At 42.9% G+C, this 19,528-nt stretch overlaps 1 protein-coding gene across 5 annotated transcripts in view; it reads left to right on the top strand.

Moving 5' to 3' along the window:
* The first annotated feature begins 7,403 nt into the window (after positions 1-7,403).
* Positions 7,404-19,528, top strand: part of LOC110497375 (lipopolysaccharide-responsive and beige-like anchor protein) — a 328,302-nt gene continuing 316,177 nt past the window's right edge. For all 5 annotated transcript variants that reach the window (XM_036954299.1, XM_036954302.1, XM_036954301.1 and 2 more), the window contains exon 1: positions 7,404-8,338. In XM_036954299.1, coding sequence (XP_036810194.1) covers positions 8,156-8,338 — 183 coding nt within the window. In that variant the 5' untranslated portion in view covers positions 7,404-8,155. The remainder of the gene's footprint in view (positions 8,339-19,528) is intronic.

The following is a 19,528-nucleotide window of genomic DNA, read 5'->3' as shown; positions in this document are numbered from 1 at the left end:
TACAAAAACCTCTAGACAATAAAAAAACTAAACAAACCACCGTCGTCACACCCTGACCTAACCAAAATAATAAAGAAAACAAAGATAACTAAGGTCAGGGCGTGACAGCTCTCTGGGGTATTTTGAACATTGAGAGCAGGCTCTTGTGGTTGGATAAAAAAAAACGTAATTGTGTTTTTTTGGCTCTTGGGCCCAGCCCCTGACTCACGCAATTGACCAGTCACATTTATTTATTATGCAGTTTTTTATTAATCGGTTACCCAATCAAGGCAGGGACCCCCAGTTACCCACGTGGGCACCATACCTCCTCTCCTCCCCCCTCTGATGATTAGTAGAGCAGCAGCAGCAGGTTGTCTACACTCATTGAGAGTGGGCTCCTGAATCCTCCTGTGGTTGCAGTCAAAAAAGTATAATATATACTGTATATATGCTTCTTGGGCCCCCCACTGGTCTGGGCCCAGGGGCTTCAGCCCCGGTAAACCCCTGTATTAAACCGGCCCTGTCCATGTCATTTCAACAAAATGACATTGAACCAAAGTGGAATAGACCTTGAATTGACATCTGTGCCCAGTGGGTAGTCTCTGGAGAGACATGTGTAATTCCCTCTTGTCATCATAATGCAACAGCCTTCACTCAGCTTAGTTTTCTGATCGAATCTGCCCCATGGGGGGGTTCAAAGTAAATCCAAGCTTCACGCAGAATACATTTCTTAAAGAGAACAGTCAAGAGGATGTGTTTTCGAACTGTATGGTTTTAGAAGCCTTTATTTGTTCAGGATATTTAAAAAAATATATATTTCCCTCAGGTATTGATTTGGAAGGATATAATGAATGTTCATCCAATCAAAAGATGACAGCACTTTGGCACAAAGCTGTGTGAGTAGCTGAATTCATTAATGCGTTGTGGAACACAAAAGACAAAACAAGAAAAGAAAATGTTGTAAATGAAATGTGTATTTAATTTACATCATCAAGGTTGCAGTTCAACAGCCAACTATGAAATACAAGTTACTATACACTGATCACTTGGCTACATAGCTGATGCATGCTGGACTGTCCATTAATTCACGGTAATCCATTCTGCTTGTTTATGTTTTATCTGTCGGCCCCAGCCGCATTTAGGCTCTGTGTGTAGTTAATCCGACCCTCTCTGCCTAATCAATCGCCATTCTACCTGCTGTTGTTGTGCTAGCTGATTAGCTGTTGTTGTCTCACCTACTGTTTTAGCTAGCTCTCCCAATTCAACACCTGTGATTACTGTATGCCTTGCTGTATGTCTCTCTCAAATGTCAATATGCCTTGTATACTGTTGTGCAGGTTAGTTATCATTGTTTTAGTTTACAATGGAGCCCCTAGTTCCACTCTTTATACCCCTGATACCTCCTTTGTCCCACCCCCCACACATGCGGTGACCTCACCCATTACAACCAGCATGTCCAGAGATACAACCTCTCTCATCATCACCCAGTGCCTGGGCTTACCTCCGCTGTACCCGCACCCCACCATACCCCTGTCTGCGCATTATGCCCTGAATATATTCTACCATGCCCAGAAACCTGCTCCTCTTATTCTCTGTCCCCAACGCCCTAGGCGACCAGTTTTGATAGCCTTCAGCCGCACCCTCATACTACTCCTTCTCTGTTCCGCGGGTGATGTGGAGGTAAACCCAGGCCCTGCATGTCCCCAGGCACCCTCATTTGTTGACTTCTGTGATCGAAAAAGCCTTGGTTTCATGCATGTCAACATCAGAAGCCTCCTCCCTAAGTGTGTCTTACTCACTGCTCTAGCACACTCTGCTAACCCTGATGTCCTTGCCGTGTCTGAATCCTGGCTCAGGAAGGCCACCAAAAAAAAAAAAAAAAAAAAAAAAAAAAAAAAAAAATTCTGAGATTTCCATACCCAACTATAACATCTTCCGTCAAGATAGAACTGCCAAAGGGGGAGGAGTTGCAGTCTACTGCAGAGATAGCCTGCAAAGTAATGTCATACTCTCCAGGTCCATACCCAAACAGTTCGAACTACTAATTTTGAAAATTACTCTCTCCAGAAATAAGTCTCTCACTGTTGCCGCCTGCTACCGACCCCCCTCAGCTCCCAGCTGTGCCCTGGACACCATTTGTGAATTGATCGCCCCCCATCTAGCTTCAGAGTTTGTTCTGTTAGGTGACCTAAACTGGGATATGCTTAACACCCCGGCAGTCCTACAATCTAAGCTAGATGCCCTCAATCTCACTCAAATCATCAAGGAACCCACCAGGTACAACCCTAACTCTGTAAACAAGGGCACCCTCATTGACGTCATCCTGACCAACTGGCCCTCCAAATACACCTCCGCTGTCTACAACCAGGATCTCAGCGATCACTGCCTCATTGCCTGTATCCGCTACGGAGCCGCAGTCAAACGACCACCCCTCATCACTGTCAAACGCTCCCTAAAACACTTCTGTGAGCAGGCCTTTCTAATCGACCTGGCCCGGGTATCCTGGAAGGACATTGACCTCATCCCGTCAGTTGAGGATGCCTGGTCTTTCTTTAAAAGTAACTTCCTCACCATTTTAGATAAGCATGCTCCGTTCAAAAAATGCAGAACTAAGAACAGATATAGCCCCTGGTTCACTCCAGACCTGACTGCCCTCGACCAGCACAAAAACATCCTGTGGCGGACTGCGCTAACATCGAATAGTCCCCGCGATATGCAACTGTTCAGGGAAGTCAGGAACCAATACACACAGTCAGTCAGGAAAGCTAAAGCCAACTTCTTCAGGCAGAAGTTTGCATCCTGTAGCTCCAACTCCAAAAAGTTCTGGGACACTGTGAAGTCCATGGAGAACAAGAGCACCTCCTCCCAGCTGCCCACTGCACTGAGACTAGGTAACACGGTCACCACCGATAAATCCATGATTATCGAAAACTTCAACAAGCATTTCTCAACGGCTGGCCATGCCTTCCGCCTGGCTACTCCAACCTCGGACAACAGCTCCCCCCCCCCCGCAGCTACTCGCCCAAGCCTCTCCAGGTTCTCCTTTACCCAAATCCAGATAGCAGATGTCCTGAAAGAGCTGCAAAACCTGGACCCGTACAAATCAGCTGGGCTGGACAATCTGGACCCTCTATTCCTGAAACTATCCGCCGCCATTGTCGCAACCCCTATTACCAGCCTGTTCAACCTCTCTTTCATATCGTCTGAGATCCCCAAGGATTGGAAAGCTGCCGCAGTCATCCCCCTCTTCAAAGGGGGCGACACCCTGGACCCAAACTGTTACAGACCTATATCCATCCTGCCCTGCCTATCTAAGGTTTTCGAAAGCCTAGTCAACAAACAGGTCACTGACCATCTTGAATCCCACCGTACCTTCTCCGCTGTGCAATCTGGTTTCCGAGCCGGTCACGGGTGTACCTCAGCCACGCTCAAGGTACTAAACGATATCATAACCGCCATCGATAAAAGACAGTACTGTGCAGCCGTCTTCATAGACCTTGCCAAGGCTTTCGACTCTGTCAATCACCGTATTCTTATCGGCAGACTCAGTAGCCTCGGTTTTTCGGATGACTGCCTTGCCTGGTTCACCAATTACTTTGCAGACAGAGTTCAGTGTGTCAAATCGGAGGGCATGCTGTCCGGTCCTCTGGCAGTCTCTATGGGGGTGCCACAGGGTTCAATTCTCGGGCCGACTCTTTTCTCTGTATATATCAATGATGTTTCTCATGCTGCGGGCGATTCCCTGATCCACCTCTACGCAGACGACACCATTCTATATACTTCCGGCCCGTCCTTGGACACTGTGCTATCTAACCTCCAAACGAGCTTCAATGCCATACAGCACTCCTTCCGTGGCCTCCAACTGCTCTTAAACGCTAGTAAAACCAAATGCATGCTTTTCAACCGTTCGCTGCCTGCACCCGCACGCCTGACCAGCATCACCACCCTGGATGGTTCCGACCTTGAATATGTGGACATCTATAAGTACCTAGGTGTCTGGCTAGACTCTAAACTCTCCTTCCAGACCCATATCAAACATCTCCAATCGAAAATCAAATCAAGAGTCGGCTTTCTATTCCGCAACAAAGCCTCCTTCACTCACGCCGCCAAACTTACCCTAGTAAAACTGACTATCCTACCGATCCTCGACTTCGGCGACGTCATCTACAAAATTGCTTCCAACACTCTACTCAGCAAACTGGATGCAGTTTATCACAGTGCCATCCGTTTTGTCACTAAAGCACCTTATACCACCCACCACTGCGACTTGTATGCTCTAGTCGGCTGGCCCTCGCTACATATTCGTCGCCAGACCCACTGGCTCCAGGTCATCTACAAGTCCATGCTAGGTAAAGCTCCGCCTTATCTCAGTTCACTGGTTACGATGGCAACACCCATCCGTAGCACGCGCTCCAGCAGGTGTATCTCACTGATCATCCCTAAAGCCAACACCTCATTTGGCCGCCTTTCGTTCCAGTTCTCTGCTGCCTGTGACTGGAACGAATTGCAAAAATCGCTGAAGTTGGAGACTTTTATCTCCCTCACCAACTTCAAACATCTGCTATCTGAGCAGCTAACCGATCGCTGCAGCTGTACATAGTCTATTGGTAAATAGCCCACCCATTTTCACCTACCTCACCCCCATACTGTTTTTATTTATTTATTTTTATTTTTCTGCTCTCTTGCACACCAATATCTCTACCTGTACATAACCATCTGATCATTTATCACTCCAGTGTTAATCTGCATAATTGTAATTATTTGCCTACCTCATGCCTTTTGCACACAATGTATATATAGACTCCCCTTTTTTTCTACTGTGTTATTGACTTGTTAATTGTTTACTCCATGTGTAACTCTGTGTTGTCTGTTCACACTGCTATGCCTTATCTTGGCCAGGTCGCAGTTGCAAATGAGAACTTGTTCTCAACTAGCCTACCTGGTTAAATAAAGGTGAAATAAAAAAAATAAAAAAATATCAACACTCCCTCTTACTTTCATTTTGTAGGTTCCCTCAGGTAAGTCAGTGCAAAAGTGTCTTGACTTGAACCCACTCAACGTAGCCTGCATGTAAATTAAAGCATTGCACTGTAGTAAGCACTTGTATTTCAGGTCACTGCTACTGAGACCAACCTTGACTGTGGCTACGTCCCAAATGGAACCCTATTTCCTTTACAGTGCACTTCTTTTGATCAGAGCCCCCTATTCCCCATAGGGCTCTGGTCAAATGTAGCGCACATTAAAAGGAACAGGGTGCCTTTGGGACGCATCATCTGTCTGATGCTGGAACTCAAGTGACTGCCTTGTGTCCCAGTGTCCCCAGATAGAGGGACTGCTTGTGAGGTCAAAAGAATTGTGGCGCTGCCTGACTCCTTGGCAACAGCACTAGAACTGTGTCCTAAAATGGCACATTATTCCCCACACAGTGCACTCCTTTTGACGAGAGCCTTATGAGCCCTGGTAAAAAGTAGTGCACTATATAGGGAATACTGTGCCATTTAGGATGCAACCTAGGACTGGGAGGCATCCCACATTCCACTGAGCAACTGAAGTCATCCTGTATCAGAGCCTCCTAGGAGATGAGAGGAGACACACATCTTTATGATGCAATAACGATCTTTGTTCAAATACATTGCATTTAATCTTTGACTACATTTCAATCATACATAGGCTATTCAATATACGTAGGCTAAATGAAATAGAAACCTATCTGACAATGTATCTATTTGGTCTCATAAACGCCTTAAACAAGTTTCAAGTTTTAATGTCACGTGCACAAGTACAGTGCAATGCCTTTCTTGCAACATGGGTCAGTGACTGGAAGAGGCAGGAGAAGCATCGCTGTCACATCGTTTTAATGTCTAGTTTCTATCACCTCCGGTTGCATTACAGCTGTCAATGTTCCACTGCATGGACTGTAGAGAGAAGCATCACAATTTACATATCTCATGTGAATATGACTTATATTTATTTTTACAGCAGGACATTATTTTGTCTACTCTTATTTTTTTTAGCAATAATATAAACATGTTTACAAATGTTTCCCCTTCTACACAACTGTAACCATGGTTGCATAATGTGGGTAGATAATGCCTAAAGTCTGCCTATTGGAGAAAATAAACATTACGTTGACAACCATTATTACAGCCTAATCCTTAAAGTTTTTATATGCAATTTGTTTAATGCAAAATCTCTGGTATGTCTTTGAGTGCACAGCAGTACATGACTCCTGACTCGAGCAAGTATCTTCCTCTTGCCTTCAGACGTCCAACCGGCTGCAATATGAGGCGAAATTGTACATTAGACTCTATTCCTTTGGAACCCAATGTTTGTGAAGCCCTGCTCGTTTCCTGCATTATAAGCCTCCCCTCTGTCCCTAACATACACATGAACAAGTCCACAGCGCCATCCACCTGGGCTACAGCTGAGACCATTGAGATTTATCAACGCCTGAGACGAGACACCCAGTCGAAGTCACTCGATGCCCACTGCGCATGCTCCACTCATTACTGTTCTCTTAGCAGCAGGATATTATGCTGGCAGCACGATCGCGGATTTTTTCCCCAGTAAATAAGAGTCCCCGGTTAATACATGCTAAACTTTGAGAATATCCATTTTTTTGCAATCTATGGCGGTACAACTGTTTTTCACAGCATTGCAACCAATGTATTGATTTTCTTGTATTATTTATGCATTTATTTAGAAAGTTTAAACAAATACTGGAATGTTGAAAGCTATTGTGTAGGCTGAATTTAAAGAAATACACATTTAATAAAATACAAACATATGTTATTGGAATTATTCAATAGAGTCTGCAAAACTTAAATTGGTCTCTTGTGCTAGGCAACGAGTACTTTTTGGGTTGTAGAGACTACCTGTCTCATATAAACTGTGGTGGGAAATACTCAGTTTCATCTTTACTAACCAAATATAATTATCTTTGGCGGTGGACTGTGTCGCACAGCCGGCTGCTGGCTTTTCACTCCACCCCCCCCATAGCCACCAATGCAGCACACTGTTATAGACTCTTCATGGGATACATATTGGCTTGTAAAGATGACTTTTCTACCTGCCTCAGATAAAGTTTGGTGTGTCAAATACACAGTTAATACTCAGCCAGCAGCAGACCGTGTGACACAGTCCCCTTCAAAAATGACACATATTTGGTTATTAGAGACCCTACGGAGTATTTTCCACCCCACATTAGCTGAGACATGTATAAACGGTACCTCTACTGTATGTGTATGTAGGTCTTATATTTTTCTTCATAAATGACCTATTGCCTTTTCTTGTTGGCACAGTAAAAGTGGCCATTGATTCAAATGTAATGTAATATATTTTGAATTGTAATGTTTTGAAATGCGGGCTTTTATTTTAAAGGTTTCCGAGTTACCATACGAACATGACGTCATAATTTGTGCCGCTGGCAGAAAACTGGTATAATACTGTCATGGCGGGGAAGAGCTGTAGCAGGGGGTAAATCAGGAAGAGAAAGCGCTGTAAGTGGGTTAACACTGAAATTTGAACAAGTCTAGCAGTTTTTAGGGAAGGACCGAGTGGATGACTGCTGTCCCTTGTCGAGCACCACTGGCGCTGTTGCGTTACTTGAGCCACGTTTAGGAGTTCTTGCTCATGACAGCACTCTACCTGTCAATCCTGCTGTGACAATAGCAAGTTCTACTGCTGTAGCTTGGCTGGACTAGTGAATAAATGAAAGTCGCAGGTGCCTCTTATATTTTGACAGAGGGGAGGAAGGGCAAGGTCTCTGCGACTTGCCTTTAGAACCAAATCTTATTAAGCCGGTCCATTTTAGTGAACGGTTTTTGATGCATTATTTCATTCGCCTCCTCATCAAGTTTCTGACCGGGGGAGAGGAGTTCTGCATGGAAACGCAGTGACAACTCCAATGTCGCGGTGTCATCGGCTAGAAATCAAACCCTCATGCTCCTGTGCCTTTCGCGGACTACAAAACATACTTTGTTGACTCGAAGGCTTATTTTGGGAACTGTTTTGAATGGGGAGGGAAATATTTTCGTTGTTTACCTCCAGACTGTCGACATAACTGGAAAGAGGATACCATTGATTTTTTTCTTTCACCGACTTTCCTGTATCCCATTACCGCCTTTGGGGGTGAACAGGTGCCTTACCTGTTACCGCCACCTGTCCTCCTGTAGCAATGGCTAGCGAGGAGACGCCTGGTGCTGGGCGACCAGCCGGGCAAGGTGATGGAGCTGCTGCGGTGTCGCTCAACCCTGGGATCCCAATCCGAGGAATCAAAATGAAATTCGCTGTCCTCGCCGGCCTGGTGGAAGTTGGGGAAGTTTCCAACCGGGACATTGTGGAGACGGTCTTCAACCTGGTAAGCTGATTATCGTTAAGGCACACTCTAATCTAAATAGTCCCTGGAAACCGTCCATAGAGGATCATGTTACACTGTCTACCAACCTGCCTTTTCTATTTTTCTGGTACGCCTTAGGCTGCATCCTGGCCACAATATGTGTTTATAATGAAGGCTATATTGTGACTTGGCTACTTCATTAGCTAGCCTACTATATGGTCCAATAGCTGAGTACATAATATTTACTTTCCATGATAAGGTAACTAGAGTAGTAGGCTATGCGGAACTAGGCTATAGCCTATTAGTTAGAAATGTGTGGACTAATGGTGCATAAGAGTTTTCTTTGTAGAGTTTGTATGGTGATGGAAATGCTATATTGGTTTTACAAATCATTACTTGGAAAAGCTTTGTAACCAAGCAGCGAGGCATGATCACTTTTCTTATTATTCATACAGGATGCAATAGGCCTGTTCATAGTTTAGAAAAATAATGTTTATAGCCCTACAGTGGAGGTGTCGTAATACCCATAAAACCTAGCCATCCAGGGAAATGGTTCCAATAGTTTTTTCCACCATCCATTTTTCCCATAGGGGATTTTAGAAACATTTAAAATAAGGTCTGTGTTTTGTGTAGGCTTACCCTGGCGTGGCGTTTTGATAGCCATGTAAATCTCTCTCAGACAACTTGTATCCAATATGTTTGGCTCAATTTACTCTCGGATTCGTATACATCATGCACAACTACAAATCCCTGCAAGCTCCTGCACGTCATCTCAAGCTGACACCTTTTCTAACAGGTATTGTGTCAATTTAAAATGTGCACAAGACAGTTCACAGAATTGTCAATTTTAAAGAAATATAGCCAATTTATTCAGTACTACATTTAGCTAACATTAGATAGTTCATCCAGAGATTCTTACCTTTGCCTCGATTCGTCAGTCTCTTCCAGATCATCATGGCATTTGTAGTTCTTTATGATAGCCACATTAGCAGCTAATTAGCATTTCAGTTTTGGGTGGTAAATACAGGTGAATATATTAATATGTCACTTTGTCCTAGAGAGATTTACACGGTTGTCAAAACGTCAGGCCAAGGTAAGCCTTCATGAAACACAGCCCTCATTTGAAGTGTTTCTAAAATCCCATATGGGGAAAAATGAATGGTTGAAAAACGATTGGAACCATTTCCCTGTTTGACCGCTAGATTTGATAGGTATTATGACTCCTACTGTGGCACTCTACAAGTACTAAAGTGACATCTTAGTGACACTTTAGTAACAGTTCTACAGTGGGAGTGTAATAGACACAAGTGCATACTTGTTGGACTATAAGTATATGGGAACAGGGCCTACATGATATCTCTCTGTCATGATTTCAGTTTGTTTAAAAGAGGTGTGTCATATTTCATGATAGTCTGCTCAAATTGCACAATATTATTCTAAGGTATCTCTGCAAGGTCTCTCTCTCTCTCTCTGTCATTGGTTGGCTGCAGACATTGAGGCTCAGGTCTATGAATGAAACTAATAGAGGATAGGCTAGTGAGTCGCTGAAGCAGAGCATGGCGGGTTAAGTGGAAAAAGAGCAGGAAAGGCTGGCAGTTAATGAGAACGGGAGGAAGAACTGCTTTGTCACTGTGGCAACACAATGGAGTCACACACACACACACACACACACACACACACACGGCACTGTGTCCCTCCCTCCCCAAGTGAACACTAAAGTCCCTCATAGAGTCAGCCCTCACCCTCAGGTAGCTGTGAGGAAAGTGGATAAGTGTCTGGCTGCTGGAACAATGCCCTAGCATTTAGAATGCTGTTTCAAATGTCATTCCAAATATAGAATTCCAAGCATGATTTTTTTTTTTTGGGGGGGGTCAAACATTTTTTCTGTCGTTGATGTCTTTCAGTTGAACGATATCACAGCGGTACTAGTTTTATGCTCCGTCGTGTTTCCGAGCTCGGTTTTCAGCTTTGTGCTGCTGGCCTGCACGGTGTGAGATAAACCCAGAAATATTACCCTCCGGCGACGTGTCTATTATAAAGTGCATATTGATGATAGTTTCTTTATCCAGAGAGGAGAAGACATAATTGCAGTACACAGAAATGAGCAGTAGAGACAACCAGCCAGGTCTCCGATGTGCCAGAGTGAGGGGATCTCTCAGGCTGTGGTTGCATCCCAAATGGCACCCTATTCCCTACATTCTGTATTACTTTTGAACAGAGCCATATGGGACCTAGGTCAAAATTAGTGCACTATATTTTTTATTTATTTGATTTATTTCACCTTTATTTAACCAGGTAGGCAAGTTGAGAACAAGTTCTCATTTACAATTGTGACCTGGCCAAGATAAAGCACCTTATTCCAAATAAGGGAATAAGGTGCCATTTGGGAAAGAACGTGAGTCCCTGTGCCTACTGATGCGTTTGTACCCGACCTGTCTCCCCTCCATTCCCTCTTGTTTGTTTAGCATGGCCAATGTCATTTGAGGTTTTTGAGACATGGCACTTTGCATTTCATGCTCTGTGCTCTTCTTTCTGATCTCTCCTTCTGCTCTTACACACACACACACACACACACACACACACACACACAGCTGGATTTATCATATTGGCTGGAACCTCCTCTCTCCAGAAGTGGCTAATTTGCAGTCGCTCCGCAGATGACTCATACACCCATTGTTAGGTCAAAGACACAATACATTTTTCCTCAAACAAATCTCTCTCAAATGAATAGGATATCCAGCCAGACTTAGGATAGTGCAAGGGATCATGGGTAGCGTAGCATTCTGAATTAGGGCTGTCCCCGACTAAAACAAATCTTGGTCTACCAAGAGTCGTCTGTTCTTTTGACGAATTGATTGGTCAACATCTTTAAACGTGTATTTTTCCATATGTAGACACATCCTATGTGTTTTAATCAACTAAACGATATGCACTGAGCTTATCTGGTGCTTTCAGCGCACTGTTTGATGAAATAATTAAGATGCACAAATGACTAGAGGGAGCCGACCTAATTGATTTGTTTGTGCTCAGACTTGCTGTGCTGTGTTAAAGGACAGTGAGTGACTGTGTGACTAGCATCCATTGTCTCTCTCCTCCATGTTGCAGTGACCACTACTGAACTTCAACAGTGTTTATCCCGCTGTCCATGTTGCTGAAGCTGCAACATAATTACAGCCATTTCTGACTGAAAAGTTCTATTACCAAAATCCCTCATGTTTAGGAAAAACATTCCCTATTCCCTCAACTAGTGATGCACCGATATTACATTTTTGGCCGATACCGATATTTAAAATTTTAGTGGCCTTTTAAGCATTCTAGTGCAGTTAATCAGTTAGACCACTGCGCCCATGTGTGTGTTAAGTCACTGCATCTCACTAGAGTCTCTGGTTCGAATCCAGGCGGTATCTCATCTGGACATGATTGGGAGTCCCATAAGGCAGCGCACAGTTGGCCCAGCGTTGTCCGGATTTAGCCGGGGTAGGCCGCCATTGTAAATAAGAATTTGTTCTTAACTGACTTGCCTAGTTAAATAAAGGTCAAACACACACACACACACACACACACACACACACACACACACACACACACACACACACACACACACACACACACACACAAGTTATTTTGTTGGCATTTACGTATGTCCCCATTACCAGTAAAACATAATCAAACCTATTTATTTCACTTATTTGCTGTCCTGTTTCATTGTTCATTTGTTCAGTCATCTCATTCTCAACCAGGATTTCTATAGAACGCCGTTTAGGTCTTTGCGTATCCAAAAATATACTATTTACCACTATTTGATGTGTCAAATAACACTATTTGATGTGTCAAATAAGCTTGTTGACCAATCAGGACCTGAATATGACTGCACAGCACATAATAATTGAACGCGTTCATACATTTTTTTACGTGTTGATTACACTCACTTGTATTTCATATGTCACAACGATTCATCGATACAGCTATGATGCTGGTAAAGTTGTCTCGCGCACCTACAGTGTTGGTAAAAAAAAAAAGCTAGCTAGCTCATGGATGCAAACAATGTTCTTTCCCAAAAACATAGCAAAACGTCATCTGTTTCAGTAGCTATATAGTTAGCTAGCTAGGTGTCATCATCTAAAAATAACCCTAATTTATATGACCGTTCTTAATTGATTAATGGTGGTCGGAAGCTAGCCACAATAAGGATTAGTCGCAATAGTGGACTTTGCGGTTAGCCTTCAAACTAAAATATGTCATAATTCTACTATTTGCATCACTGTCAATGACATACTTTTATTTTGAAGGCAAACCGCAAATTCCACTATTGTGCCTAATCCTTATTGTGGCTAGCTTCACAACACAACCCGTTCTGGTTACTGTGCTACTGTATCTATTGTATTTATTTTGACATGCAAAGACCCAAACGGCGTTCCATAGTATGTATGTCATGAAGCTAATAGCAGTGACTCTATTAGTGTAACTCCGGTAGGGCAACATCGGAAAAATAGCGCACTTGGTAGTGTTTCTGGTGCAGAGAACAGTTGATTGTCAAGGGCAATGAATTCCATTATCTTGGCTTTAATGGATTTCGCCTTTGTTGTATCGCTGACATTTTTTTACTCTCTCAAATGACTGCTTGACTTGTTGACTGCTCGATCCACACAGCAGACATTGTGGGCTAGTTTAGGAATGCTATGTTGCATGTATATGGCAAAATTTGACGTGATGTAATATCCCATGTACCTACGTTATATAGGTATGCACGTCAGCTTTGACATCGGCATTAAACGATTCCGATATGTTCACCGATATATCGTGCACAACTACCCTCAACCCTTGCACGTGACCAATCGGGCCTGACCTATAGAATATTATAACAAACTCTGAACACGTGACAATAAAATGGGTACAGGGGACGTGACAAATAAACTCGAAACAGGGGAATGTTTACTGGTTGCTCAGAAGTTAAAGGGGGAAGTCAGATCTGTGGTATAAATTTGACCGGTTGTGGAAAATACTGGAGATCAAGACAAAGAAGGTAATTAGCAAGCGCTGCATCCATGTTGTGTGGCAAACAAGTGCTGTTAGATTACAGTATCATTTTTTTGGACTGTTTGGAACAATGTAAACAACACTAAATAAATGATCAGGTTACCAGAGAGTCTGTTGTAATATTTATTTTTGTAAAGCCTTTATTACGGCAAAGACCAAAAACAGTTGCATTCATTTATGAATGTAATTTCTGAAGTGGAACGGTTTGCTAATTATTCCAGAATCACTTTATTTTATTTTAAAACGAAAATACTTGATTGCATTTAAATTCATGACTGATGTGACGACGTGTGATAATATGAATGATTGATTGATGCTGTAGCCTATATAAGTATTGAAATATAGGCCGTAAGTAAGTTACGGTATTAAGACTAAACAGGATGTGGTCTTTGGCCTACAGCTCGATGGTGGTTATACAAGGCTGCTATACTAAGCCTACTAATGATAATGACATGACTTATTATTATTATTATGTAAACATGTAGTTTTTTTTGTACCAAATAAAAATCTAAAGTTCATTGTGTTTCCATTTCATTTTCATCTCTACCGATAGTTTTGTCACAAACTGTTGCGTTATATAGTGTATGTGCCCACTCTGGTCTCTGCATGTGTGCTCTAGCCAACAGCTGGCAGATACAGTGCTGCTTGGCTATTGGACATGATGACATTATAATGGATAAAAGCGAGAATATTTGATTTTAAAAGTCGTGTTTTATTATTTATTCAATAGAGTGATCAGGGACGTGCAACTATAGTTTTCCTTCGAAAAATACATCAGTGCAACACATTCAGCAGAAGTGGCTTCATTTTTAAATCCGATGACAACAGAAGTGCAACACTATTTGGCTAGCAGCCACACAAGTAAATGATCTAACAATGAAAAATATTTTTTGTGTGTGTATATACGATGCATGGCCATCGTAGTTCTAATGTTTATCATAGAAAGAATGTAGCCAGCTACATTTGTTTTGCTTGAAGTTCATCTTGCATTTTAGCAGAGAAAAGCAGGCTACACCTAGAAAAGTGGCTGCACATCAGTCAGAGCACTGTCTCCTGATAAAATTCCCGTTTGTGAATTCTCATCAGAGTAGAGAAGTGCAAGTGAAGCACCAAATTATCCTGACGCCGAGCACAAATTGCAATAAAGAGCAGTTTAGATCTGCGTTTACAAAACGCAGCAAGATGTGTCTTATGCGTTTTATCATTTTGTTTTTTTTCTGCGTGAAATACTCTGCGTTAACACGACCCCTGCATTATGGACAATAGCTAGGCCTAGCTACAGGTCTACCTCAGGCCGTCACACTCAGCCAGGCAGCTTGATTTAACTGCGCCTCCCCACTCACTGGAAGCTGAATCGTATGCCAGTCTGGCTCTGCTCTGTAAACCATTGACTCAGAATGACTAAGACTGCTGGGCTCTGCCCTGACACTGGAGATGGGGGATTTGGCTCTGTGGAATGTCACCTGGGTTTTACTCCAAGCCAGGCCGCTATGGCTGGGCAGGCCCATGATAGCCTTTTGTAGTGGTTGCCATGGAAACCATGCATGCGAACAGGCAATCAGGTTCCCCTCTCCCTGATGCTGTGGAGTAGGTGAAGTTTCCCCTAGATGCTGGGTCAGTTTTGTATTTTTCCCACTAATAGTTAGGTTAGGATTGGGGGAAGGGGAAACTGATCCTAGATCTGTACTTTGGCGAAACCTCTGAGCTAATACTGTAGTGGATATCCCTGTGCTTCCTGGTCAAGGTTGTTAGAGAGTTAGAGTAACTACTTTGTGCATATGTGTGCATTTTCTATTTCAATTCTCATGCAGAGGGACATGGCCTTTGTTGTACCTTGTGCTTTCATTCATAATTCAAATATTTCTGAACTTTTATTTGAGTTCGTTTGTAGGCCTCTGTCTGAATCCAATTGTTGCATTCAGTCTTTATAGATTAACAGCTCCTCTTGTCTCAGATCTCATAAATATTTCAGCCTGCGCTCCTGTATTCAGTTTCCTCAGTAGAATGTCATAGACACCTGAGCTGCATGTATTCAGTTTCCTCAGTAGAATGGCATAGACACCTGAGCTGCATGTATTCAGTTTCCTCAGTAGAATGTCATAGACACCTGAGCTGCATGTATTCAGTTTCCTCAGTAGAATATCATAGACACCTGAGCTGCATGTATTCAGTTTCCTCGGTAGAATGTCATAGACACCTGAGCTGCATGTATTCCGTTTCCTCAGTAGAATGTCATAGACACCTGAGCTGCATGTATTCAGTTTCCTTGGTAGAATGTCATAGACACCTGAGCTGCATGTATTCAGTTTCCTTGGTAGAATGTCATAGACACCTGAGCTGCATGTATTCAGTTTCCTCAGTAGAATATCATAGACACCTGAGCTGCATGTATTCAGTTTCCTCAGTAGAATGTCATAGGCAGCTGAGCTGCATGTATTCAGTTTCCTTGGTAGAATGTCAGACACCTGAGCTGCATGTATTCAGTTTCCTCAGTAGAATGTCATAGACACCTGAGCTGCATGTATTCAGTTTCCTTGGTAGAATATCATAGACACCTGAGCTGCATGTATTCAGTTTCCTTGGTAGAATGTCATAGACACCTGAGCTGCATGTATTCAGTTTCCTCGGTAGAATGTCATAGACACTTGAGCTGCATGTATTCAGTTTCCTCAGTAGAATGTCACAGACACCTGAGCTGCATGTATTCAGTTTCCTCAGTAGAATGTCATAGACACCTGAGCTGCATGTATTCAGTTTCCTCGGTAGAATGTCAGACACCTGAGCTGCATGTATTCAGTTTCCTCGGTAGAATGTCAGACACCTGAGCTGCATGTATTCAGTTTCCTCAGTAGAATATCATAGACACCTGAGCTGCATGTATTCAGTTTCCTCGGTAGAATGTCATAGACACCTGAGCTGCATGTATTCAGTTTCCTTGGTAGAATGTCATAGACACCTGAGCTGCATGTATTCAGTTTCCTCGGTAGAATGTCATAGACACCTGAGCTGCATGTATTCAGTTTCCTTGGTAGAATGTCATAGACACCTGAGCTGCATGTATTCAGTTTCCTCAGTAGAATATCATAGACACCTGAGCTGCATGTATTCAGTTTCCTCAGTAGAATGTCATAGACACCTGAGCTGCATGTATTCAGTTTCCTCAGTAGAATATCATAGACACCTGAGCTGCATGTATTCAGTTTCCTTGGTAGAATGTCATAGACACCAGAGCTGCATGTATTCAGTTTCCTCAGTAGAATATCATAGACACCTGAGCTGCATGTATTCAGTTTCCTCAGTAGAATATCATAGACACCTGAGCTGCATGTATTCAGTTTCCTCGGTAGAATGTCATAGACACCTGAGCTGCATGTATTCAGTTTCCTCAGTAGAATATCATAGACACCTGAGCTGCATGTATTCAGTTTCCTCAGTAGAATGTCATAGGCAGCTGAGCTGCATGTATTCAGTTTCCTCAGTAGAATATCATAGACACCTGAGCTGCATGTATTCAGTTTCCTCAGTAGAATGTCATAGACACCTGAGCTGCATGTATTCAGTTTCCTTAGTAGAATGTCACAGACACCTGAGCTGCATGTATTCAGTTTCCTCAGTAGAATGTCACAGACACCTGAGCTGCATGTATTCAGTTTCCTCAGTAGAATATCATAGACACCTGAGCTGCATGTATTCAGTTTCCTCAGTAGAATGTCATAGGCAGCTGAGCTGCATGTATTCAGTTTCCTTGGTAGAATGTCAGACACCTGAGCTGCATGTATTCAGTTTCCTCAGTAGAATGTCATAGACACTTGAGCTGCATGTATTCAGTTTCCTCAGTAGAATGTCAGACACTTGAGATGCATGTATTCAGTTTCCTCAGTAGAATGTCACAGACACATGAGCTGCATGTATTCAGTTTCCTCAGTAGAATGTCATAGACACCTGAGCTGCATGTATTCAGTTTCCTTGGTAGAATGTCAGACACCTGAGCTGCATGTATTCGGTTTCCTCGGTAGAATGTCAGACACCTGAGCTGCATGTATTCAGTTTCCTCAGTAGAATATCATAGACACCTGAGCTGCATGTATTCAGTTTCCTCGGTAGAATGTCATAGACACCTGAGCTGCATGTATTCAGTTTCCTCAGTAGAATGTCATAGACACCTGAGCTGCATGTATTCAGTTTCCTCAGTAGAATGTCATAGACACCTGAGCTGCATGTATTCAGTTTCCTCAGTAGAATATCATAGACAGCTGAGCTGCATGTATTCAGTTTCCTTGGTAGAATGTCATAGACACCTGAGCTGCATGTATTCAGTTTCCTCAGTAGAATATCATAGACACCTGAGCTGCATGTATTCAGTTTCCTTGGTAGAATATCATAGACACCTGAGCTGCATGTATTCAGTTTCCTCAGTAGAATATCATAGACACCTGAGCTGCATGTATTCAGTTTCCTCAGTAGAATATCATAGACACCTGAGCTGCATGTATTCAGTTTCCTCAGTAGAATGTCATAGACACCTGAGCTGCATGTATTCAGTTTCCTCAGTAGAATATCATAGACAGCTGAGCTGCATATTACAGAAACCCTGTTCCTTTATCTGAATCCTGACCTTCAGTGGCTCTGCTTAGTTGACTGTGGCAGAAACAATTTTTTTATTTTGTGATGTCATCAGGCTTTCACGTTCTTTCTCGTGTGTGTGTGCACCGAATATACAGATGTCGCATGTCTCTCCTGTTCTGTTGGGGTGATATTGATGACGGGGTCCTTCTCGGAGGCAGGCTGCCTGTCAGGAGAGAAACGAGGTGCTCCGAACTAGAGCATCTCCTCTCGCCGACGCTTTAAATAGCACACACACAATATCACATTGTACAATTTCTACTGAGGGCACAGGGAAGGAACAAGGCAACTACTCTCTCCAGGCGTGCTCTCTCCTTCTTTCTCTCTCCTCCTAATCTTGACACATGAATGATATCCTATCTGCTCCCTCTGTCTCACACACAATACTTATTCTACCTCTCTCTTTGACTCTCTCTTTGTCTCTCTCTTTGGCTCTCTCGCCCCCCCTTTTTTTACTCTGCTGCTAATCCCAATAGGATAGTTCTCTATTTTCTTTCAACACCTCCCTCCTGCCCTCTTCTCTTCCCTCCTTTAATATTCCCTCTTTGACTCTGTATCCACAGACAGATAAGATTCAATCACACAAGCACTCCATTTCTTTGTGAAGCTGTGCTGTTTCACATTCCCTCGCTGTAACCTCCTCCCTCCTGACAGAAATTGGCCTGATCATTTTTTTTTTATAATGTGAATGAAAGTCTAGTAGGCCGCAATCATGTTGAAGCGGACGGTTTTAAAAGCCTGGATGTATCTCGGCCCAAACTGGTTTCAGTCAGTTTAGGGTTTGAGATCATAACACTTGTATTTGTGACCCTTTGACTTGGCAGCGAGACACCAATGTTTTAATTGGTCGCTAGGTTCACAATTTGCTTATTTATTTATTATCATAATTTATTCAAACCGCAATTGGTATGCAAACCAGCTATTCAAAATGTTGGTCCGAAGTCTCGGATGAATCTTTGTGATGCGCAATTGTAATCATGCTCTTTTTGAATGAACATTCCCCTAAAAACAACTTCCCATTTTAAATGTGGACTGCCAAGTACGTCTACCCGGCAGAATGATATCATGATGACTCGTTTTGCAAACTCTGCCATCACATGTAGCCTACACTGTACAAAAGCACCGCTAGCCAAACACAACTGTTTCCTACGAGGCACGCAATTGAATTAAAGGACAACTACACTCTCCACCTTTTTTTTTTTCTCTCCCCCAGTCCTCAAAAGTGGTCTCTTGATGTGGTTTAAAAATACATTGTTGTGGTTTCAGAAAGAGGGTTTGAAGGAGACCTATAATACTGTAGGCTCAAACTTGTTTTAGTCAAATTGTTATGTGTCCATTTTCTGCTTAACTACCATCATGATGACTGGGTGTTTATTTAGCCAACAGGAGAGCAGATAATCACCTACAGTGCTTCAGTCATCCTCTCTCTGTGCTGACAAACATACAGACTTGGGGACGGCTCAGAGGATTTAGTATCCTTAACTAGAGGTCGACGGATTATGATTTTTCAACGCCGATACCAATACCGATTATTGGAGGACCAAAAAAAAG

Source organism: Oncorhynchus mykiss, chromosome 19 (assembly GCF_013265735.2).
Source record: "Oncorhynchus mykiss isolate Arlee chromosome 19, USDA_OmykA_1.1, whole genome shotgun sequence".
Classification (NCBI taxonomy): domain Eukaryota; kingdom Metazoa; phylum Chordata; class Actinopteri; order Salmoniformes; family Salmonidae; genus Oncorhynchus; species Oncorhynchus mykiss.
The sequence above is the reverse complement of the archived record's forward strand: the minus strand, read 5'-3'. Positions and strand labels throughout refer to the sequence as shown.